The sequence below is a fragment of the Aquarana catesbeiana genome, linkage group LG02 (assembly GCF_042186555.1).
Source record: "Aquarana catesbeiana isolate 2022-GZ linkage group LG02, ASM4218655v1, whole genome shotgun sequence".
Classification (NCBI taxonomy): Eukaryota; Metazoa; Chordata; class Amphibia; order Anura; family Ranidae; genus Aquarana; species Aquarana catesbeiana.
Genome location: NC_133325.1, coordinates 7,306,792 through 7,332,521, shown reverse-complemented (window position 1 = coordinate 7,332,521; position 25,730 = coordinate 7,306,792). Strand labels below are relative to the sequence as shown.

General features: G+C 48.4%; 1 protein-coding gene and 1 pseudogene across 1 annotated transcript in view; one reads left to right on the top strand and one right to left on the bottom strand.

Annotated features, from left to right (window-relative positions):
* The window catches only part of LOC141126579 (uncharacterized), a 927,381-nt gene that overhangs the window by 52,882 nt on the left and 848,769 nt on the right, over window positions 1–25,730 (top strand). The window contains exon 3 of the mRNA XM_073612498.1: window positions 3,401–3,405. Coding sequence (XP_073468599.1) covers window positions 3,401–3,405 — 5 coding nt within the window. The remainder of the gene's footprint in view (window positions 1–3,400; window positions 3,406–25,730) is intronic.
* The window catches only part of LOC141126578 (uncharacterized), a 1,610,887-nt pseudogene that overhangs the window by 1,056,915 nt on the left and 528,242 nt on the right, over window positions 1–25,730 (bottom strand).

Here is a 25,730-nt window from a genome sequence, read left to right as displayed (position 1 = left end):
TTCTGGTCTATAGTGTACTGTGTCCTCTGCACAGTGTGCACCTAAAGCTAACTGAAGACAATTGCTGGTGTTCTCATACTAATAATACTACAGGCAGGCAGTTACATAGTTACATAGTAGGTGAGGTTGAAAAAAGACGCAAGTCCATCAAGTCCAACCTATGTGTGTGATTATGTGTCAGTATTACATTGTATATCCCTGTATGTTGCGGTCATTCAGGTGATTATCTAATAGTTTCTTGAAGCTATCAATGCTCCCCGCTGAGACCACCGCCTGTGGAAGGAAATTCCACATCCTTGCCGCTCTTACAGTAAAGAACCCTCTACGTAGTTTAAGGTTAAACCTCTTTTCTTCTAATTGTAATGAGTGACCACGAGTCTTATTAAACTCTCTTCTGCGAAAAAGTTTTATCCCTATTGTAGGGTCACCAGTCCGGTATTTGTATATTGTGGGGTCACCAGTACAGTATTTGTAAATTGAAATCATATCCCCTCTCAAGAGTCTCTTCTCCAGGGAGAATAAGTTCAGAGCTCACAACCTTTCCTCATAACTAAGATCCTCCAGACCCTTTATTAGCTTTGTTGCCCTTCTTTGTACTCGCTCCATTTCCAGTACGTCCCTCCTGAGGACTGGTGCCCAGAACTGGACAGCATACTCCAGGTGCGACCGGACCAGAGTCTTGTAGAGCGGGAGAATTATCGTTTTATCTCTGGAGTTGATCCCCTTTTTAATGCCAATATTCTGTTTGCTTTGTTAGCAGCAGCTTGGCATTGCATGTCATTGCTGAGCCTATCATCTACTAGGACCCCCAGGTCCTTTTCCATCCTAGATTCCCCCAGAGGTTCTCCCCCCAGTGTATAGATTGCATTCATATTTTTGCCACCCAAATGCATTATTTTTGCATTTTTCTACATTGAACCTCATTTGCCGTGTAGTCGCCCCTCCCCCATTAATTTGTTCAGATCTTTTTGCAAGATTTCCACATCCTGCGGAGAAGTTATTGCCCTGCTTAGCTTAGTATTGTCTGCAAATACAGAGATTGAACTGTTTATCCCATCCTCCAGATTGTTTATGAACAAATTAAATAAGATCCCAGCACAGAACCCTGGGGAACCCCACTACCCACCCTTGACCATTCCGAGTACTCCCCATTTATCACCACCCTCTGAACTCGCCCTTGTAGCCAGTTTTCAATCCATGTACTCACCCTATGGTCCATGCCAACGCACCTTATTTTGTACAGTAAACGTTTATGGGGAACTGTGTCAAATGCTTTTGTAAAATCCAGATACACCACGTCTACGGGCCTTCCTTTATCTAGATGGCAACTCACCTCCTCATAGAAGGTTAATAGATTGGTTTGGCAAGAACGATTCTTCATGAATCCATGCTGATTACTGATTACTGATTCAGTTGATTCTGCTAGCTGCAGTATCAGTATATATGTATACATCCCAGTTTTTTGCAGCTCACTGCAGGCCATTAGTATGTCTGGAAGGCCAACAAGGAGAGGCAGACAGTCACAAGCCAATAAAAGGGGGCAAGCAGGCTCAGTGTCTAGAGGCAACAGTGCTGGTCATGGAGACGGTGCATCCTCATCAGCACGTGGCTGTGGGACAGGCTTGTCCTTTTTTTCGGCAGCTGGCCGTGTTGAGCCGCAACATGCCGAAGACTTGGTCGAGTGGATGGCCAAGCCGTCCTCATCCTCCTCATCCTCTCTCACCCAGGCTCAGGGTACTTTGTCTGGCAAAGCAGCTGCCAATGTGGCCTCTTCCCTCGGCTCAATGGCATCAGTGACTCCTTCCCTAGCCCCACCATGTCCTCCTGAGGAGTCCATCGAACTGTTTGACTACAGTGTTGGGTACATGCTCCAGGAGGATGCCCAGCGTTTTGAAGGCTCCAATGATGGTAGCCAGCTAGATGAAGGCAGTAACATGAGCCCAGAGAGAGGGGGTGCCCAAGAAGGACAGCAATCTGGCAGTCATGTTCCCCCAGCTGCAGCATACTGCCAGGTTTGCTCCAGTGATGAGGAGGGAGAGGATGATGAGGTCACTGACTCTACGTGGGTGCCTCATAGGAGAGAGGAGGAGGAGGAGGCTCATCTCCAACAAGGCAGGATGCCCTCCAGGGGCCAGCTTAAGGGCAGCACACTGACTGCATCACACCGCAGAGCTCCGCATGTGCAGGGCGCTGCTGTCTCTGCACGTTATTCCAAAAGTTCTTTGGTGTGGGCCTTTTTTGAGACAAGTGCATCAGATCGCATCGCTGCTATTTGCAACATGTCCCAAGCGTATCTCGTGTGGCCAAAACATCACCCGCTTGGGCACCACATGCTTGAACAGACATATGTCGACCTGCCATGCAGTTCGTTGGCAAGCGTACCTAAAAGACCCACACTAAAGTACAAAGCGGACCTCTCCTTGCTCCTCATCAGCTGGGATCTCCAACCCCACTATACCTTCAGTCCTCTCTGAAACCTGCACTGAGAGGAATGAAGGTGTAGAATTAGGTGTGTCACAGCCAAGTACTTGCGGGCAATCTGCTGTCAGTACACCGACGTCAGATTGTACCAGGCAAATTTCCCTGCTCCAGCTGCTGCACCTCTGAAAGAAGTTTGCTCCCAGCCATCCACATGCCCAGCGGTTGAATGCTAGCTTGGCTAAATTGCTAGCACTTCAACTGCTACCTTTTCAGTTGGTAGACTCTGCTCCTTCCGTGTGTTTGTGGAATGTGCGGTTCCTTAGTGGCAGGTTCCCAAAGGACACTTTTTCTCATGGAAGGCGATTCCGGCTCTCTACCGGCATGTGGAAGGCAATGTCTTGGCCTCGCTGGACAGGGCGGTCAGCGGTAAGGTGCATATTACCGCTGACTCATGGTCCAGCAGTCATGGACAGGGACGTTACCTATCTTTCACCGCGCACTGGGTGACTCTTCTGGCAGCTGGGAAGGATGCAGGACAGGGTTCAGTAGTGTTGGAGGTAGTTCCGCCACCACGTCTCCAAAATTCTACTAGTGGTGATTCTGCCACACCTCTCTCCTCCACCCCTCCTCTTCTTCTTCCTCTATGGCCTCTTCCTGTGCTTTGTCCTCGGAACCAGCGGCGCTCCGTAGGCATTCAAGGGGCTACGCAAGCACGCAGGCAAAAAAATGCCATGCGGTGCTTGAGCTGGTGTGCTTGGGGGGAAAGGAGCCACACTGAGGGAAAAGATTCTGTCAGCTCTGCAGGGGCAGGTTCAGAGGTGGTTGATGCCATGCCAGCTTAAGCCAGGTATGGTGGTTTGTGACAATGGCACCAACCTCCTCTCCGCCCTCCAACAGGGACAACTGACCCATGTGCCCTGTTTGGCTCACGTCCTTAACTTGGTGGTGCAGCGGTTCTTGGGCAGGTACCCGGGCTTACAGGATGTCCTGAGGCAGGCCAGGAAAGTCTGTGTGCATTTCAGCAGATCATATAATGCCAGTGCCGCCTGCTCTGTGACATGCCCACCAGGTGGAACTCAACATTGGCCATTCTGCAGCGGCTGCACATGCAGCAGAGGGCCATAAATGAGTACCTATGTGACTATGGCACCAGGACAGATTCAGGGGAGCTTGTTTTTTTCCTCACGCCAGTGGGCTATGATCAGGGATGCATGCACTGTCCTGTCACCATTTGAGGAGGCCATGAGGATGGTGAGCAGTGACAGTGCATGCATCAGTGACACTGTTCCTCTTGTCCACCTGTTGGAACACATGCTGCATGGAATAATGGACAGGGCACTTGAGGCAGAACAGAGGGAGGAAGAGGAGGACTTCCTTACCTCTCAAGGCCCCCTTTATCCAGACAGTGTTCCTGCGTGCCCGCCGATCACACAGGAAGAGGAGGAGGAGGAGGAGAATTGTGTCAGCATGGAGGTGGAGCCTGACACTCAGCATCAGCAGCAGTCTTCAAGGGATCATTTACAGTCCGAAGAAACCCATGGACTTGTACATGGCTGGGAGGAGGTGGCTGCAGATCATGTCGTCCTTAGTGACCCAGAGGACTCCAGACCAAATGCCTCAGCAAACCTACCCTGCATGGCCTCCCTGATCCTGCAAAGCCTGCGGAAAGATCCTCGTATTCGTGGTATCAAGGGGAGGGATAATTACTGTCTGACAACCTTCCTTGATCCACGTTACAAGGGTAAGGTTGCGGACCTTATCTTGCCGTCGCAGAGAATGAAACATCTTTGGGAGGCCTTACAGAAAGGTTTGTGCAATGCGTTTCCAGAGCCTGGGAGGTTACAAACTCCTGGTCCTCCTGGACAACGTGTTGCTGAGGCTTCAGTCAGTCACAGAAGGAGTGATGGACAAGGCGGCCGTCTGACCGATGCGTTCAGACAATTTTTTATTCCGCAGCCCCAAGGTATGATCAGTTCCAGCAACCATCTCCAGCGTCTGATTCACATGGTGCAGGATTACCTAGGGGCAAGATCAGACATGGACCCCTTTCCCACCGAAAATCCTCTGGGTTACTGGGTCTTGAGGATGGATCTGAGCTACTGGCCTGTCCTGCATCCAGCGTTCTTTCAGAACGCACATTCAGTGCTGCTGGAGGCTTTGTAACCTATCACAGGGTGCGCCTGTCCACTGAATTGGTCTATTGGCTGACCTTCATAAAAATGAATCAGTCTTGAATCACCAGCTACCAAGCACCTGATGCTGATGTAACCGATTGATTTTTTTTAAATGTGAGATCCCTTCAAGACTGCCTATGCTGATGCTGAGTGACTATCCTGTTATGCTGAGTGACAATCCTCTTCCTCCTCAATTTTCCTGCTGATAGCTTGTAAGAACATTTTTGGTTCTGGGCGCCGCCAGTAGTGGCTAAGGCCCAATTTTTCAGCCCCTGTTTAACAGGGGCGTGTAACTACAATTTTTGATGCAATACTTTGCAGCAGGGCTCATTCCTGCGCTCCAACTATAGTATCTGTGAGGCGTTGCAGTGTTGTGGCACTAATGCCTAAGGCCCAATTTTTCAGCCCCTGTTTAACAGGGACATGTAATTAGAATTCTTGATCTAATATTTCACAGCAGGGCCCATTCCTGCGCCCACCAAGAGTAACTGTGAGGGCTTACAGTGTTGTGGCAACACCACCATCACCACCAACAGAAACAGCACTTCTCAAAATATGGGACAACGCCCTTGAAGCAGCAGACGACGGAGAACAGAGTCCCCTGGTACTGTTAGACCTCAGCGCAGCATTCGATACGGTGGACCACAATACTTTACTTGTCCGCCTCGCTGAAGTTGCAGGAGCTACAGATTCTGCTCTAAAATGGTTTACATCCTTCTTAGAGAATCGCTCCCAGAGAGTGAAACTAGGAACATTCACCTCGGAAACCCGGGCAGTCTCCTGTGGAGTGCCTCAAGGCACACCCTTGTCACCAGTACTATTCAACATATACATCCGCCCACTTCTCAATATCATCAGGAAAACCGATCTCTGCTTCCACTCATATGTCCCGTACACACGGTCGGATTTTCCAATGGAAAATGTCCGATCGGAGCGTGTTGTCGGAAATTCCGACCGTGTGTGGGCTCCATCGGACATTTTCCATCGGATTTTCCGACACACAAAGTTTGAGAGCAGGATATAAAATTTTCCGACAACAAAATCCGTCGGAAATTCCGATCGTGTGTACACAAATCCGATGGACAAAGTGCCACGCATGCTCAGAAAAAATAAAGAGACGAAAGCTATTGGCCACTGCCCCGTTTAGAGTCCCGACGTACGTGTTTTACGTCACTGCGTTCAGAACGATCGGATTTTCCGACAACTTTGTGTGACCGTGTGTATGCAAGACAAGTTTGAGCCAACATCCGTCGGAAAAAATCCTAGGATTTTGTTGTCGGAATGTCCGAACAAAGTCCGACCGTGTGTACGGGGCATTACGCTGACGACACCCAACTCTACCTTCGCATCAATGGACAAAAAGACCTTCATCATCAATTACAGAAATGCCTCACTTTAATAGATGACTGGATCACCACTAGCTCCCTCAAAGTCAACGGATCAAAAACAGAACTTCTTCTCCTACAAGCTAACAAAAATTCCAAAATAAAGATTCCGTGGACACCTCCCACCATCCTCGGACAGACCATCTCTCCAAGCACCAAAGCCAAGAGTCTCGGAGTCATTTTTGACTCAGGAATGACAATGGATGCACAAATAGGATCAGTGGTGAGCGGATCCCACCATCTCCTCCGCCAGTTACGTAGACTCATCCCCTTCATCCCAGATAAGGACAAAGCGGCAGTTGTGGGAACAATCATCAATTCCCGACTCGACTACGCAAATTCGCTCTACATAGGACTACCCCAATATCAGCTTGCGTGCTTACAACTCATCCAAAACACGGCGGCAAGACTGTTAACAGGAGAAAAACCCTGGAAATCTATCTCCCCATCCCTAAAGAGCCTACACTGGCTAACCGTGAAGAATCGGATCACATTCAAGACCCTCTGCCTCACCCGCAAATGCATACAAGGAAACGCTCCTAAATACCTTCGAGAGAAAATAAAACACTACACACCGAATCGCAGTCTTCGATCAGCTAACCAAAACCTCCTTATCATTCCCAAATACCGCTTCAAAGCAAAGGGAGAACGAAGATTCGCAGTCCAAGGACCTCGACTATGGAATGCTCTTCCAACCAACATCCGCATGGAAGCAAACCACCAGGCCTTCAGGAAAAAACTAAAGACCTTCCTTTTCTAAGAAGCTGACAACAGAGAATGCATCCAGCACCTTGAGGCGATTCAGTTCGCATTTGCAGCGCTTTACAAATCATTCATTCATTCATTCACCACCACCAAAGGCCCATTTTTTCTGCCCCTGTTCAACAGGTGCATGTAATTACAATTCTTGATATAATATTTCACAGCAGGGCCCGTTCCAGCGCCCACCAAGAGTAACTGTGAGGACTTACAGTGTTGTTGCACCAGCACCACCTCCACCAAAGGCCCAATATTTCTACCACTGTTCAACAATGGCATGTAATTACAATTCTTGATCTAATATTTCACAGCACGGCCCGTTCCTGTGCCCACCAAGAGTTATGCCCCGTACACACGATCAGACATTGATCGTACATTCCGACAACAAAATCCTAGGATTTTTTCAGACGGATGTTGGCTCAAACTTGTTTTGCATACACACGGTCACACAAAGTTGTCGGAATTTCCAAACGCTAAGAACGCAATTTTATTCTCTTTACGGTCAACCCAGAGGACACGGGGCACTCTTTACATCTAGAGGAAAAGAGATTTCATCTCCAAATATGCAAAGGTTTCTTCACAGTAAGAGCTGTGAAAATGTGGAATAGACTCCCTCCAGAGGTGGTTCTGGCCAGCTCAGTAGATTGCTTTAAGAAAGGCCTGGATACTTTCCTAAATGTACATAATATAACGGGGTACTGACATTTATAGGTAAAGTTGATCCAGGGAAAATCTGATTGTCTCTTGGGGGATCAGGAAGGAATTTTTTCCCCTGCTGTAGTAAATTGGAGCATGCTCTGCTGGAGTTTTTTGCCTTCCTCTGGATCAATGGAGGGTATAAAATTGGGTATATTGGATTGTACGATATTTTTTATTTTTATTTATTGTTTTTAAGGTTGAACTGGATGGATTTGTGTCTTTTTTCAACCTGACTAACTATGTAACTATGTAACGCGTTCACGTACACCACGTACAACAAGACTATAAAAGGGCAGCTCAGAACCAAGCGCGGCACCCTTTGGGCTCCTTCATGCTTTTTCAGACTCGTGGTTTTCAGATCGTATTTCTGGTGTTCAGTTTGTGCTTGTGGGTTTGTATCTGGTCTTCAGTGCGTGCAGCGTGTTACGCTTGACTCTGTCATTGTGTTATTGTTCGTTCGTTACTGATTTTCAGGTCGCTCTTCACAGGCCTTACTGTTCTTCAGTGCGTTCTGTTACGTCATTCTGTATGTTGCGTATACGCACTCCTCGTAGAGTTCGTGCTGTGCGGGGGCTTGGTATTGGGGTCCTTACCTTGACACAAGTCCAGTCCATGAACAGGGTGGGGAGGAGTTCATGGACCAAGAATTGGTTGCTCCAGCATGACTAATTCTGTCATATGCCTTTGCTCCGTGAGATCCATGAGAATAATCCTGATGATTTCAGGAACTTTCTCCAGATGACAGACCCCCGTATTTCACCATTTGTTGGCTTTGCTGACCCCTTATATCAGCAGGCAGGATACCTGCATGAGGCAAGCCATCACTCCGGAGCAGAGGCTAGTCACCACCCTGCAGTACTTGGCAACGGGAAGAAGCCTGTAGGACCTCAAGTTCTCGACAGGCATCTCCCCCCAGGCTCTGGGGATCATTATCCCAGAGACCTGTTCTACCATCATTCAGGTCCTGCAGAAGGAGTATATTAAAGCGGAGCGCCACCGAAAATTTTTTTTTTAAAAGTCAGCAGCTACAAATACTGCAGCTGCTGACTTTTAAAACATGGACACTTACCTGTCCAGGGCGCCCGCGATGTCGGCACCCGAGGCCGAAGCGTCTCTCCGTCCTCGGGTGCTGCCGCCTCCATCTTCAGTAAGGGAATCAAGAAGTGCAGCCGTGCGGCTTCACTTCCCGGTTCCCTACTGCGCATGCGCGAGTCGTGCAGCGCAATACGGATGGTCCCTGCTGCCTCTGGGACCCGTGTGTTTCCCAGCAGGCAGCAGGGAGGGAGCAGGAAGTGGCATAAATACCCGCAGATTCTGCGGCTATCTATGCCGGAAGTGGGTACAGATACCTGTAATATACAGGTATCTGTACCCCCCTCCCCCCTGAAAGGTGCCAACTGTGTCACCGGAGGGGGGGAGGAATCTAATGAGTGGAAGTTCCACTTTTGGGTGGAACTCCACTTTAAGGTAAGATGTATCCTTTAACATCACATTTTATTGTATTTAATGTTTGCTAATGTATTGTATTTCTTTCCTCATTCCCTAATTACCATGATTGTAATATGTTGTGAATGTCCCCTTTGTCCTCATGCATGCTGGATTTTTATGTAATTTTTTTTTGTCCTTCAGACATATTTGCCTTCACTTACCTCCCCAGCATGTTCTCCTGGCCCTATATTCCCCTCATGTAGTCACTTAACAATGTATTTTGTCAGGTCAAAAGTAGTGCTTTACCCCAAACATCCCCTAAAATGTATAAAAATGTTTTTTGTGCTTGAAATTCAGACAGAGGCTTTTTTTTTTGGGTTCACAAAATCATTTGAAACCCTCCCTCCCCCCAACTGCTAACTCCTTGATAACAATCCTCTATCTGCTGACTTTACCAAACCCATACACACTATACCTACCTCTTTTGTGGTCAGATTTATGGATGAATTCCCCAAAGCATGTAGTGCAAGGGCCTGCCTGAATACTTTCAAATGGTACTGTTTAAAGTTTTTGTATACTATTATTATCTTGATAGCAGTGGCGGCCTGTCCATAGGGGGCGCATGGGCGCCGCCCCCCTCTCCCCCAAAAAAAAAAAAAAAATGTCCCTTTAAAAAAAAAAAAAAAACTTCCTTTAAGTGCACTGTGTTCCGGGCGGTCGCCGGACACGGTGCACTATGGAAGCGTCATGCCAATGCAATCCCGTGATTGCAGGCAAGACGCTTCATTTGCGGGGTTTTTTGATGCCCTGTGGCGCTATGCAGTGCGCCTCTACATGCTGATTGGGCCATTCTCCTTTGTGTCTTCCTGTCTGGGCGGTGCTGTCTCCCAGCGGCGTGTCACTTCCTGTTTCGGGCCGCTCTGTGTGAATGGAGAAGGGAGAAGACAAGGTACTGTGTCACTGACAGCCTATTCTTCTCAGTCTGTGATCGGAGAGTGGAGGGAGCCGTGCTTCACCTCTGCCCTGCCAGGCATCAATCTCTGCTCCAGCCCTTCACCCGACAAATGTGCTGGAGCCTTCATTACACATCTGCTGTATGTGTAAATCACGGGGGCTCCCAGCACTGCGTCCTGGAGTCATGCTGTGCATTCTCTCTCTCTCTCTCCCCATCTCCATCTCTGTATATCTCTATCTATCTATATCTATCTATCTATCTATCTATCTATCTATCTATCTATCTATCTATCTATCTATCTATCTATCTATCTATCTATCTATCTATCTATCTATCTATCTATCTATCTATCTATCTATCTTATCCATTCTATCCCTCTGTGTGTCTATAGGCCCATCATGGGCGAGTGACATCAAGGGGGGGGGGGGGTTGGTTGGGATTTTGTTTGCGCCCCCCTAAAAAAATGGAGCACCAGCCGCCACTGCTTGATAGGTAATAGCAGAATGTAAAAATGTGCTAAATTGTGTACAGTGTGTATTTATCTCTTTGTATTATGACACTTCTTACCTGTCCAGTGGGCTGCCAATAGTGTAAGTAAGGAGGGACTGGCCAAAGTAATACACATTATTTATGCATTCATCTCTCAATAAAGTGGAGAGGGTTACTTGTCCAAAACATATTCCCCTCCCCCATAAAATTTTACAAATAGCCCATGAGAGGGGGGGGGGAATCTGATAGGTGGACCCCGTGATGGCAGATAGCACACATTGACAAACGTTGAAAAGCAAATTTGGCTTTTCTCGAATATGTCAAAAAATGTTAAAATTTTTTGCAGTAAAAAAAGCACAGCAAAGTAAGGGATTTGGAGGTGTTTTAAACTCTCCCTAAAACATCAATGATGTTCTTCATTTTGTTTTGAACATCATTGATGTTTTGCTTGATGTTTTCCAAGTCCCTATTACACCCCATGATCTCCCCGATCAGGATCTGTGCACGTTCACTGGTGAAATGACCTGGATCCACAACATCACGATCACCTAAAAATATAGAAACAAAAACACACCATGTATTATAAATATGCCGGCATCCATCTCTTACCTGAGGCTGTGGTCGCAGACACTCACCTGTTGTGGTGACAATTTCCACCACGTCTCCTTCTTCCTCCTCCTGTTGGCTTTGTGGGATTTCCCCTTCTTCCTGAGGTGGGGGGTCTGTGGTCTCCTCGGATGAGTGGTGTCCTCCGAGTCTTTTATCCCCTATGTAAAAAAACATTTGTATACTTAACACACAGATATTTGATGGCAGAAATAGGAATATGAAACATTGCTTGGAAGTGGGGTACAATTGTCTGTTTTGACAGAGTTCCAAGATGAAGAAATATTTTTGTCCTTTGTCAAGCTTGAATACTTACCTGTCTTGTCCGAGCTTCACAGATGGAGACACCCCTATAGTATACACTGGAGCACCTGTGTGGGCCCCCTAATAAAAAGGGTGTTCTTGTGTCCCACACTAGTGCTACAGTGTCCAGATGTGTAAACAGCTGCTGAGTGTCCTCTCCTTACACAGAATCTAGTTTGCATTACATTTTAGTTCCAAACCCATCTAGACCACACAAATTATTTAACAGAAGTATGCCTGAAAAAATGTTTAGAACTGCATCTGGACAAAACATGGTGTTTTCTGTGCCGAACGAACGAACAATGTGCCCATGAACATGAAAGTTGCCATTTTAAACTGTACAACAGTTAAGAAAAGCACATGGAGCAGCACGAATGCTCTAAAAATAACGAATAGGAACACAGGACAACTACTTACTTTTTTGCAGCACTCTCCTGATCCTTCTATACTGATCATGCTCCCTTAATTTGAGGTCCAACCACCGCTTCCTCAGTTGATCCTTGGATCGCCTTACCCCAAAATTCCGGTGCAGACTCTTGACTACTTTCGCCATTATCTTGGCCTTTCTGACATTGGGGTTGGGGTAAGGTCCATACTTCCCGTCATAGTCGGCCCTCTTCAGTATGTCGACCATCTCCAACATCTCCCCAGAGGACATATTTGAGGCCTTAAATCATCTCCTCCGGGATCGGGACGTTTCAGGCTCCGGGCTTTCCTCCTCCTTGTTGCTGTAATTAGCACGCACCTGCTGTGTCTCCGCCATGTGCTCTTCCCCACTGCGCCGAATGAGAAGGGGCGGGGAATAGACTAGAAAGAATGTCAGGGGCGGGGGGAGTTTCACGCATGCGCAGTGTATATAAAGCGTAACACTGTGAGCGGAGGAAAGAGTATCGGAGGCGCCGATCGTGATAACGAAGGTAAGATTTAAACTTGGCAATATACTGCTTCTAGATTGAGGCCTATATTGTGACAAGATTAAGAGACTTTAGCCTGACATTAGGGTTTGTGTTGTGTCTTGCAGATAAAATGGATAGCTTCAATGACCACAACTTCCTCCCCCTCTTTATAGACAAATACAGGGAGCTGCCCTGTCTGTGGCAGATCAAACACCCCCAATACAATCATAAACAAAAGAGGCAGGCAGCGCTGGAGAAACTGCTGAAGTTGGTGAAGCCGGTGGTCCCCACAGCAACCATCCCTTATTTAAAAGCCATAATTGGTGGCCTGAGGAGCACTTATCTTAGAGAGCGCAAGAAGGTGACGGATTCCCAGAGATCCGGAGCTGCAGCAGATGACGTTTATGTCCCCAGGCTGTGGTACTATGAGAGACTGCAATTTCTGTCAGACCACACTGAAGTCATGGAATCCCTCTCCACTCTTCCTTCCACTCTTCCTTCCACCCTATCTTCCACCCCAGCTGAGGCTTCCGATGTCCAACCTGGGCCTTCCAGCCAGGAAGAAGTGGAGGAGCCCAGCTGGAGTCAGGTATAGCATTGTTCTACAGATTTCTGGTCAATAAATAAATGATGTTTACTAGATGTTATTATTGATCAATAATTGCTGATTTAATAAAGTGTTTTACATATCAATAGACAGTAGTGGTAAAAAATAATTGGGACAAGAATGAAAAATGCTGGGCTCAGAATGATAATCTGTTATATTTGTTAACATTCAATTTGCAACAGTCATGAGGTGAAAATTGTGTGTGATTGATGAAGAAAAAACTAAAACTATGTCCTTTTTTCATACACAGGAAGACCTCAGCCAGGAGGAGGCTGTGGAATGTGGCAGCCAGGAGGAGGCGGGGGTTAGTGGCAGCCAGGAGGAGGCGGGGCTAAGTGGCAGCCAGGAGAAGTCCGGGCCCAGTATGAGCCTGACAGAATCGCAGGTCCCTCCCCTCCGCCTTCCAAACAAAAGACCCAGGAAGGGGAGTAACGTGGAGGAGTCAGCGCTCAGGCTGATTCAGGAGGCTTCTGCATCCCTCAGAGCCACCCTCACTCGTGAAGAGGCCTTTGCCTCCATGGCTGCCACCAAACTGCAGGACATGCAGGAGGGCCAACGCCTTATGTGTGAGGACATTCTTTATAAAGCCTTAACTAAGGGGGTGAGGGGCGAAATCACACCCAAAACCCACCTGTGTGAGTTGGACCATCCTCCTCCTCCTCCTCCTCCTCCTACCACAACTCCACCACCACAGACACAGCGTGGAAGGAAGCATGGAAGGAAGACCAGAGAGTGATGACCCTGGGTTCAGTCTGGTCTGACAAAAGATGCAGGCTCTTGTATGACCACAGCCTGGGGACATAAATATCATCTGCTGCTTTCATGATCTCTTGGACTTCTGGACCAGATTGAGCTCCCGTAGATAAGGACTCCTCAGGCCACCAATTTTTCTGTAAATGAATTGATGTCTGCCCTGGGGGCCAAAGGCTTTGCCAATTTCTGCTGTTTCTCCAGCGTTGCCTCCCTCTTTGTTTGGTTCTGAGCCCTTAATAAAGGATTTTTTGTTTCAATTATACTCGCCTTTGTGTGTTTTACTTCAAAAAGGACAGCTTGTTTGTGAGGAGGCAGGTACATTTCGAATATGCAATGTCAAATTAACAAGAAACACCAACACCAAGCAACCTCCATGAGATTAAATAATACAAGATAATAACGGTGTTGTGGTAACTTGACACACAAAACACACCCAAAAATATTCTTGAGTAAAAAAAAAAGAAATAAAAAAAAAAAAAGCAAGATCAGGCTTAAAAAAAAAACCTCAAAAAAACAAAAAAAAATTTTGTCAGATGTGACAAATCAAAATATATTGATGAAATCACGATAAATAATAAAGAAAGAAGTTTGTGAGAAGTCTGTGTGAATATCGGCAGCAAAACAACTTCATTCTTCTAGCATTATAAAGAAGAAGAGAGTGTGCTGCATTAAACAATTTAAAACATTGTAGCCTGACGAAAGTGCTGTATCCATTCGGAACGCTAATTTTACCAGACCGATCAGTTCCGTCTCGGAATTTCTTCTGAGCATGCGTGGCACTTTGTGCGTCGGAATTGGCCACACACGGTCGGAATTGACGCGATTGGATTTTGTTGTCGGAAAATTTCATAGCCTGCTCTCAAACTTTGTGTGTCGGAAAATCCGATGGAAAAAATCTGATGGAGTCCACACATGGTCGGAATTTCCGACAACAAGCTCCCATCGCACATTTTCCGTCGGAAAATCCGACCGTGTGTACGGGGCATAACTGTGAGGGCTTACAGTGTTGTGGCCACAACAACACCTAAGGCCTAAATTTCTGCAGAGTATATAGGGCAGGCCCCTACTTTCAAACATCCAACTCACAAATGACTCCTACTTGCAAACAGAAGGAGACAACAGGAAGTGAGAGGAAATCTACCCCTAGGAAGGGAAATTCTCTCCTGTAATGCCCCGTACACACACAGGCGGACTTTTCGACGGACTAGGTCTGGCGGACTTTTCGACAGACTTTCCGAATGAATGGACTTGCCTACACACGATCGACCAAAGTCCAACGGATTCGTACGTGATGACCTACGACCGGACTAAAACAAGGAAGTTCACAGCCAGTAGCCAATAGCTGCCCTAGCGTCTGGTTTTGTCCGTCGGACTAGCATACAGACGAGCGGACTTTTTGACCGGACTCGAGTCCGTCGGAAAGATTTGAAACATGTTTCATTTCTAGGTCCATCGAACTTTTGGAAACAAAAGTCAGCTAGAGCCCATACACGATCGAATTATCCGCCGGACTCCGGTCCGCCGGACTAAGTCTGCTCGTGTGTACGCGGCATTAGAGTTAATATGGGAAAAACGTGTCTCCTCTTCACTGATGCTTTATCAACAATCCTTGTTTCAAAAACCCCAAATTAAAAAAAAAAACATTTGTCATTGGGACAGAAAGTGAGGTGAAATCTTCTGAAGAGGAGCACAGACAGCAAAACAAATGTCACAGGGGTGATAACCCTTCCCTATGTTTTCCAAAAAGCTTAAAAATAGATTTTTTGGCTGGAGCTACACTTTAATGAACACGAACACCCCCTTCCTGCCCAGGCCATTTTTCAGCTTTCAGCGCTGTCGCACTTTGAATGACAATTGCGCGGTCATGCAACACTGTACCCAAACACATTTTTTATCATTTTCTTCACACAAATAGAGCTTTCTTTTGCTGGTATGTAATCACTGCTGGGTTTTTTATTTTTTACAAAAAAAAGACCAAAAATTTTGAAAAAAAAAGGTTTTTTTACTTTTTTTCTGTCAGTAAATTTTGTAACTAAGTGATTTTTCGCCTTCACTGATGTGCACTGATGAGGCGACACTGATGGGCACTGATAGGCTGAACTGGTGGGCATTGATGAGGTGGCACTTAAGGGCACTGATGAGGCGGCACTTATGGGCACTGTTAGGTGGCACTGATGGGCACTAATAGACGGCACTGGTGGGCACTGATAGGTGGCAGTGGGGGGCAGTGAGAGGTGGCACTGGTGGGCACGGATAGGCGGCATGGATAGGCGGTACAGATGGGCATTGATGGGTGGCACTGATGGGCAACACTGATGGGCATTGATGGACAGCAGTGATGGGCAATGATGGGCAGCACTGATAGGTGGCACTAATTGCCAGCACTGACTGGCATGGCTAATGGGCACTGATTTGTGGCACTTGTGGGCAGTGTGGGCACTGATAGCTGCCACTGGTGGGCTCTGATCACTGGCATTGGTGGGCACTGTATGCTGGCATTGGTGGGCATGGTGTTTTATTTGTTTGTGGCACTTTATTTATATCTTTATTTATATCTTGTAATCAGGGCACTGATGACCAGTTCCCTGATTACTTCCCTAGCTGTCCCCCTGTGAGGAGATGCCGCTGATCGGCTCTCCTCTCCTCGCACTCTGTCAGTGTAAGGGAAGGAGAGCCGATTACCGGCATCTCCGTGTTTACATGTGACCGGCTGTGATTGGACACAGCCAATCACATGGTTAAAGAGCAGCGGCTCTTTACAGAGATCAGTGTCACACCATGTCCTAGCAACACGGTGTGGCCACGATCACTGCTGGGCCACGATCGCCGCAGTGCGTGCCCCCATGGGCGACCGTTTTGTGCTGCCGTCATATGACGGTGGGCGGGCGGCAACTGGTTAAAAATTTACTAGTTCAAAATTACAAACAGATTCTACTTAACAACAAACCTACAGTCCCTGTCTTGTTTGCACCGCCTGTATACTGCTGTTCAGAGTATATAGGGCCTGGTGGCCCCACACCTTTCCTTATTTTAATTTGGGTGCGGGGTTCCCCTTAATATCCATACAAGACCCAAAGGGCCTGGTAATGGACTGGGGGGTACCCATGCTGTTTGTCTCACTGATTTTCATCTATATTGCCAGGACCCGACATTACATTAAAGCCGCAAGCAGTTTTAAATGACTTTTATTCCTTTAGAAATGTCATTTTGCTGTCAGACTGTTCTAAGCACGGGAAACACGCGTCACTTTACAGGCATACTATAGACACCCCCCAGGTACGATATTTAAAGGAATATTACACTTTTTTTTTCACTTTAACCACTTCAATACAGGGCACTTATACACCTTCCTGCCCAGACCAATTTTCAGCTTTCAGCGCGGGCACTGACGATGGGCACTGATATGCGGCACTGATGGGCACTGGTAGGCGGCACTGATAGGCACTGATGGGTGGCACTGGTTGGCACTGATGGGCACTGATAGGCGACACTGATGGGCAATGAAAGGCAGCACTGCTGGGCACTGATACGTGGCACTGATGGGCACTGATACGCGGCACTGATATGAGGCACTGATGGGCATCCCTGGTGGCACTGGCAGTGGTAGGCATTGAAGTGGGCACTGATTGGCAGCTGCCTGGGCACAGATTGGCAGCTGCCTGGGCACACAGTGGCATTTCCCTGGGGCTCTAGGGGCATACCTGGTGGTCCAGTGTGGATGGCTTCCCTGGTGGTCCTGGGTGGCTTCCCTGGTTGTCCTGGGTAGGATCTGAGGGGGGGCTGTGCTGATAAACAATCAGCACAGACCCCCCTGTCAGGAGAGCAGCCGATCGGGTCTCCTCTACTCGCGTCTGTCAGATGCGAGTGAGGAAAAGCCGATCACCAGCTCTTCCTATTTACATCGTGATTAGCCGTGATTGGACACGGCTGATCACGTGGTAAAGAGTGTCCGTTGGAGACTCTTTACCTAAATCGGTGTTGCAGGGTGTCAGACTGACACCCCGCAAAAACGATCGCCGTGATGCGCGCCCCCGGGGGCGCGCAGCGGCTCGATATTCCTGATCACGTCATATGACGTCCGGTGAGGAATATCAAACCACTTTGCCACCGTCATTTGATAATAGGGCGGGCGGCAAGTGGTTAAGCATCATTAAAATCACTGCTCCCGAAAAAACTTCAGTTTTTAAAACTTTTTTTTACATTGATAAATGTCCCCTGGGGCAGGACCCGGGTCCCCAAATCCTTTTTAGGACAATAACTTGCATATTAGCCTTTAAAATTAGCACTTTTTTATTTTGAACATTCGAGTCCCATAGACTTTAATGGAGTTCTAAAGTTCCCACAAACTTTCGGTCCATTCGCAGGTTCTGGTGCGAACCGAACCGGGGTGTGTTTGGCTCATCCCTAGTGCAGACACAGAACATCCCTCACATTTCTCAGCCAGGACAAGAAGCCTCCATCTGGGACACAGAGGAGAACTTTCCCCTGATTGTGGACACTTGCGTAGCGCCCTTCTCCTGAAGAGCAGAAGCTATTCTTTTGAAATTTAAATTAGTTAAAGCTACAGTTAGGCTCAACTTATTATTGCCTAAATGTAATGGTTTCTGTACCAGTTTGGCTGGACTGTGCAGATTTTCATCCAGCCATGGGTGGTGCTGTCATCATTGGTGGATGTGGGAAATACAGTCTGGTCGAACATATTGCCTACTCTTTGCTCAGAAGTTATTCGGGAGTGGTTCACACGCTGGATATTCTGGGTAGGGGTATTTACGGGACAGACGCCATCTTTTGGGGTTGGTTTTCGGTTCGCGCTCCTGACCCCCAAGCCTGGGGGGGGGGTTGGCGCTCCCCATCGCATGGCCCTCCTGGCTTGGGAGACTACGGTTCCTTAAAGTTTTGCCTTGAGGTTTGAGGACCTAAGGCCTAGCTACTAAAGGAAGGATTAGAGTCTTAGTGGCCTATTGGTCCGAATTATGGTCTTGTTGCTGTCTGGCCTGCGGGAAGAAGCAAGGGATTGCAGTGACCAGGGGAGGACTCTTCGGGAGATGACCGAGCATAAGGCTGGTATCTTGAGAAGAGCCTGGGAACTCAGTCGGAGACGCATCTTGGATCAAACACCACAGTCAGTTCATTCAAGACTGTAAGGTCTGTGGCAGAGACTGTGTAGATCACCACAATTAGTTCACTTAAGATTGTAAGGTCTATGGCAGAGACCGAGTTCGAGCATCGCATCGGCTGCTAGGTCAGTGAGAGTAGGCCTATCAGGTGTTTGCTGAATCCAGCTGTGGGAGTGTTATTCTCTGGATGTAGAGATTACCTCAAACCGCAAAATCCAAGGTACCTGAATCCCTTTTCACCCTCTACTTTACTATTGCGTATGTTGTTACTGAATAAAACTTGGAGTGTTGGAGCCAGTGTTTTCAATTGAGCGAGTGATAAGTACCCCTAGGATGGACACTGTGAAGATGGTAACGGTAAGCCCGAAAGAAAATTATTAGCAGTTGCTTCGGAGCCAAGGTAATAAAGGAAAAAGCTCTGCTACACTTGTGAGCAGGAGGAAGAGAAGCCGAGAGTTTGGAAAGATTTCCCCCTTCATGTCCAGTCACCGTGCTGGGAAGATTCAGAAGTCACCAGACCATAGAAGACTTATCAGAGGAGCTCCACATCAACCTCCGGAACAGGATATCATCGGCCAGGTAATCATCTCCCAAATCACCCCATCCAAACCTCTGTCTGCCAACTGACACCCTTGTCCACTCCTCTGTTCCCCCACTGCCCCTCTGTCCCGCCATTGCTCCTCTGCCCACACCTCTGTCCCCCCACTTCCCACCTATCTACCCCTGTATCCCCCCACTTCCCCTCTGTCCAACTCTGTGTCCCCCAAATGCCCCACTGTCAAGCCCTGTGTCTCCCCCCCCACTGCCCCCTCTCCCCTCTGTCTTCCCACTGCCCCCTGTCCAGCCCTTTGTCCCCACACTTCCCCCCTGCCCCCTCACTGATCACCTGTTTATCCCCTCTGTCTCTACATGCCCCTTTGTCCATCCCCTCTGTCCTACCCCTTGTCCATCCCCCCTGTCCACCCCTGTGTCCCCCCACTGTCCCTCTGTTCACCCCCGTGTCCCCCCACTGCCCCCCTGTCCACCCCGTGTCCCCCACACCCCCTCTGTTTCCCCCTCTGCCCCCCACTGCCCCCTGTCCAGCCTTGTGTTTCCCCCCACTGCCCCCTCTCCCCTATGTTCCCCTACTGCTCCCCTGTGCACCCCTCTGTCTCCCCACTGCCCCCTATCCACCCCTCTGTCCCTCTGCCCACACCTCTGTCCCCCCACTGCCTCCCTCTCCTCCCCTCTGGCCCCTATCTACCCCCGTGTCTCCCCCCAATGCCCCCTCTCTTCTCTGTTCCCCTACTGCCCCCTGTCCACTCCTCTGTCCCCCCACTGCCCCCTGCCCACACCTCTGTCCCTCCACTGCCCCCTAGGTCTCCCATGTGTCCCTCTACTGCCCCCTGTCCTCCCATGTGTTTCCCTACTGCCCTCTTTCCACCCTTCTTTCCTCCCACTGCCCCCCTGTCCAGGCCTTTGTCCCCACACTGCCCTCCTGTCCCCCCTCCACTGCTCACCTGTTCATCCCCACTGTCCCCCTATCGAACCCTCTGTTCCTACACGCGCATTTGTCTATCCCCTCTGTCCTACTACTGCCCCCTCATCCATCCCCCCTGTCCAGCCCTCTCTCCCCCCCACTGCCCCCCTGTCCAACCCTGTGACCCTCCATGCCCCCTCTGTCCACCCCCGTGTCACCGTACTGCCCCCCTATCCAGTCCTGTGTTTCAACTCACTGCCCCCTCTCCCCTCTGTTCCCCTACTGCTCCCCTGTGCATCCCTCTGTCCCTCTGCCCACACCTCTGTGTCCCCCTACTGCCCCCTGTCCTCCCATGTGTTCCCCTCACTACCCCCCTGTCCAGCCATCCTTTTATGCACACTGCCCCCCTGTCCAGCCCATTGTCCCCCCACTGCCCCCTTGTCCTCCCATGTGTCCCCCTACTGCCCCCCTGTCTTCCCATGTGTTTCCCTACTGCCCTCTGTCCCCAAACTGTCCCCTGTCCCCCCCGCAGCTCATTTGTTCATCCCCTCTGTCCCACCACTGCCCCCTGTCCAGCCCTCTGTCCCTATGCACCCCTTTGTCCATCCCCTCTGTCCTAACCCTGCTCCTTGTCCATCTACTCTGTCCTATTACTGCCCCCCATCCATCCATCCCTCCCTTCTGTCCCCCCACTGCCCCCAGTCCATCCCTTCTGTCCCCCCACTAGCCCCCCTGTCCACCCTGTGTCCCCCACACCCCCTCTGTTCCCCTCTGTGCCCCCCACTGCCCCCTGTACAGCCTTGTGTTTCCCCCCACTGCCCCCTCTCCCCTCTATTCCCCTACTGCCCCCCTGTACACCCCTCTGTCCCCACACTGCCCCTATCTACCTCTCTGTCCCCCCTTCCCACACCTCTGTCCCCCCAATGACCCCCATTCCATCCCTCTGTCCCCCGTCCCATACCTCTGCCCCCCCACTGCCCATTGTCCTTCCATGTATCCCCCTACTGCCCCCTGTCCTACCATGTGTTCCCCTCAGTACCCTCCTGTCCAGCCCTCTGTCCCCCACACTGCCCCCCTGTCCAGCCCTCTATCTCCCACACTGCCCCCTTGTCCAGCCCTTTGTCCCCCCACTGCTCCACTGTCCAGCTCTTTGTCCCCCCACTGCTCCCCTGTCCAGCCCTCTGCCCCTTCACTGCCCTTTGTCCACCCCTCTGCCTCCACTCTCTTCAATGTCTAACCCCCTGTCCCCCCAATGCCCCTCTGTATCCTTAATGCCCCCTTTCCATCCTCCTGCTCCCTAGTCCCTCCACTGAGCTCCTATGTTCCCTTTTTTTTTCTTAAGCACTAATGCCCAACATTTCCCCTCAGTGATCACTATTTATTTGATTAAATAATAACAACCCCCCCACTGACCACAGATAACAGGCATTTTTTCCTCCCACTTACTTCTCACTGCCCACCCGTCCCCTCCACGTCCCTGTTTACTTCCCTGTCCCCCCAACTGCCTCCCTGTTCACCCCACTCCCCCCTGTCCCCTCACTGCCCCCATGTTGTGTGTCTGGTGTGGGGTGTACATGGATAGTGGGAAGAGTGAGTAACACAAGGATACTAGCTTATAGGGGAGCCTGAGGAACCCCAGAGGAGTGTGCTGATTATGAGACTCATCCCCAATCCTTAGAGTGTACCAGATTGTATGTAAGATTTGTATCTGCCTGTGTGACTGTGGCCAGCCAGCAAGATATGAGTGGAGTCACCCTCTATTGGTGGTCAGAGGTATTGCAGACTTTGCCAAGTGTATCACAATAATCTCCCTCTCCTTCCCTCCTCCAGCATACAAGGTCCTCTCCTGGTTTTCTAGTTCCCGTGGTCTTTCATCCTTGTCATGTGTGTGGCAGTGGTGGGATAATAGAGTGTGTGTGCTGTTATACAGCTGTTACCCCTGTCTGGGCTGGGAACTTGGGGTTCTCCTGACAATCTGCCAAAGTGCTGGGTGATTTCTGTGGACATACAACAGAAGCTGATACCCCGCGTGTTGTCTGACCCCCCACATCCCTGTACCCCGATATCATTGTCTGTAACAACACATAGAGGACATTTCTCCTCCCACTGACCACTATGGCTGAACATTGTTTTCATCCTGCTGAGCACAGACTAGCGATGAGCTTTATGTTTGGGTCGAACATTGGCTGTTAGCCCGTTCGCCAAATGGCGAAGAATTTGGGGTGTTCGCGGCAAATTTGAAAGCCACGGAACACCCTTTAAAAGTCTATGGGAGAAATCAAAAGTGCTAATTTTAAAGGTTAATATTCATGGCATTGTCATAAAAAGTGTTTGGGGACCCGGGTCCTGCCCCAGGGGACATGTATCAATGCAAAAATAAGTTTTAAATATGGCCGTTTTTTCAGGAGCAGTGATTTTAATAATGCTTAAAGTGAAACAATAAAAGTGTAATATTCCTTTAAATTTTGTACCTGGGGGGTGTCTATAGTATGCCTGTAAAGTGGTGCATGTTTCCCGTTTTTAGAACAGTCTGACAGCAAAATGACATTTCTAAAGGAAAAAAAATTATTTAAAAGTACTTGTGGCTATTAATGAATTGTCGGACCCGGCAATACACATAAAAGTCATTGAAAAAAATGGCATGGGATTCCCCCACAGTCCATTAAAAGGCCCTTTGGGTCTGGTATCAATATTAAGGGGAACCCCACGCCAATTAAAAAAAAAAAAAATGGTGTAGGGATCCTTCTCCAAATCCATACCAGACCCTTCAGGGGGGGGTGCATCAGAGGGGGGGGGTCACCAGGTGGCCCCGCTCTCAGTTATATAAGAGCTGTCACAAGAACAGAAGCGTCACACAGCAGGAGCTTCCCATTGAGGCGGATCGTCTGGAGGACGAAGCGGGGAAGAAGAAGCCCGAGAAAGATGCCGGAGGAAGATCAAGAAGACCGGAGGAAGAAGCAGAGGAAGATAGAGGAAGAAGCAGAGGAAGAATAAGATGGAGGAAGAAGAAGAAACCCAAAGGAAGACCAGAAGAAGATGGAAGAAAAAGCGGGGAAAGAAGAAAATATTATTAAAGGAATTGTCAAGAACCGGCTATTGTCTTTTTTAACATTTTTGACACTTTTTTTGTGAAATGGTAGGGGTACATTTGTACCCCATTACCATTTCACACAGGGGGAGGCCGGGATCTGGGGGTCCCCTTGTTATAGGGGGCTTCCAGATTCCGATAAGCCCCCCACCTGCAGACCCCCACAACCACCGGGCAAGGGTTGTGGGGATGAGGCCCTTGTCCCCATCAACATGGGGACAAGGTGCTTTGGGGGGCTACCCCAAAGCACCCTCCCCATGTTGAGGGCATGTGGCCTGCTGGGTCCCTCCCACATCTATGCTCTCTCTCCTTGTGTAGGGTGACTGGTCTTGTCTCTGCCCCTTCTATAGTTTTCCCTCAGGAAGCCTGTAGTGGGTGGCACCCCCCCCACACACAGTTCAGGCTCTGTACAGCACAGTGATGGTGTCACTGCTACTAGAACAGAGACTGGTGTGAAGTCTGGAAGCAAACTCTGGTTAAGGTAATCTTTTAAAAAATATGGTAAATCAGCCAAGGATAGGTGGAGCAAGGCACCACATCCCAAATTGATTGAAACAAAATTGGAAATTGGAATGGGGGACTTTTGAGGTGCCTGAAACAATGAAAAACAATATCACCTATAGAAAAGTAGCACATTTTATTAATACATTGGTAAAAAAGATATAATCTTTGATTTAAATCTAAAAGATCAAGTTTCTCCGGCTCCAAACCAGCCAAATCTCAAGCTGCAGATATTAATGTGGGGCTCCTAGGTGAACGCAGGGCGGATGGTCTGACCTGTAAGCCGACGTGCATCCTATGTCTCCATGTCACTTCCCGTTATGATAAAACAAGGAGGAAGTACTATGGTGTCTGGACATTGCTGTCCACGCCTCATTGTTAACCACTTCACACAAAACGACATACCGGCACGTCGGTACTTTGACACTAAATACCAGGGTTATGGTAGCAGCTAGCTGCCATAACCCCCTTATTTTCGTGAATGCCGTGCGTTTCTCTTTGAGATAAAAGTGGTCTATGCTGAGGATTCGGCGCGGGATCACTTTTATCGGCGGCGGGAGAGGTGCCCACCCGCCGGTAGCGGCAGACACGATTGCGTCCTTTCCCGTGGAAGCCTGACTGCTGGCTGAGGGGAAGATGACCCCCGCTTGGCTCCATAACATGGGGGGGGCGGAAGCGACGTAAAACGTTTCTTCCGCTCATAGCTCTTACAGGAGACATTTTTTTTTTTCAAGTGACATTTTGATTTTAATTGCATGTTAGTGTAAATATGAGATGTGAAGTCTTTTTGACCCCCCAGATCTCATATTTAAGAGGTCCTGTCATACTTTTTTCTATTACAAGGGATGTTTACATCCCTTGTAATAGGAATAAAAATGACCATATTTAAAAAAAAAAAAAAAAACAATGTCAAAATAAAAAATTAAAAGTAAAATAAATAATAAGAAAAATGTTTTATTTTTTAAAGCGCCCTGTCCAGATGAGCTTGCGCGCAGAAGTGAACAACGGAAGTGAAGTGAATCACAGGTCGTGCCCGCATATGAAAACGGTGTTCAAACCACACATGTGAGGTATCGCCGCGATCGTTAGCCCTCAAAACTGGTAACCTGTAGAAATTTTTAAACGTCGCCTATGGAGATTTTTAAGGGTAAAAGTTTGTCGCCATTACACGAGCGGGCGCAATTTTGAAGCGTGACGCATTGGGTATCAATTTACTCGGCGTAACATTATCTTTCATATTATAAGAAAAAATTGGGCTAACTTTACTGTTTTATTTTTTAATTTAAAAAGTGTATTTTTTCCCCCAAAAAATGCGCTTGTAAGACCGCTGCGCAAATACGGTGTGACAGAAAGTATTGCAACAACAGTCATTTTATTCTCTAGGGTGTTAGAAAAAATATATATATAATGTTTGAGGGAAAAGTAATTATTCAGCAAAAAAAAAAAAGATTTTAACTTGTTAACAACAACTGTCAAAAAGAGGCTCGGCCCTTAAGTGGTTAAACATAAGCCAAAACCGGAAAAAACACTCAGGCGCCACCACTGGTCATGAGATGAACTGGTAAAAGGTCAGAATATAACGTATAAGCCTCTTTATGATCCCAAAATGTCACATATATCCCATATATTAAATGAATAACCCATAAAAATTATTAAAATACAGAAATCGTGGATCAGTATAAAGGAACCTTGTCAGACAGCCACTTCTTAACTGTTTGCCAACCAGCCGCCGTATTTTCACTGCTGCAGAATGGCACGGCTGGGCGAAACAACGTTACCTTAGGTCGCTTCACCTTTTGGCCACTAGGGCATGCCCGCAGCGTGTGTCCAGAGCCGATGTGAGTGCCTGGCGGGCGCGATGACCGGGCACTCGCGATCGCTCGTGACAGAGCGAGAACTGGGATCTGTGTGTGTGTAAACACACAAATCCCGATTCTCTTAGGGGAGAGGAGACAGATTGTGTGTACATACTAAGTATGAACATCGATCTCTCTCTCCTCCTAGACAGTCCCACCCCCCCTACAGTTAGAACACACCTAGAGAACACAGTTAACCCCTTGATCGCCCCCTAGCAGGAACACAAGGTCACT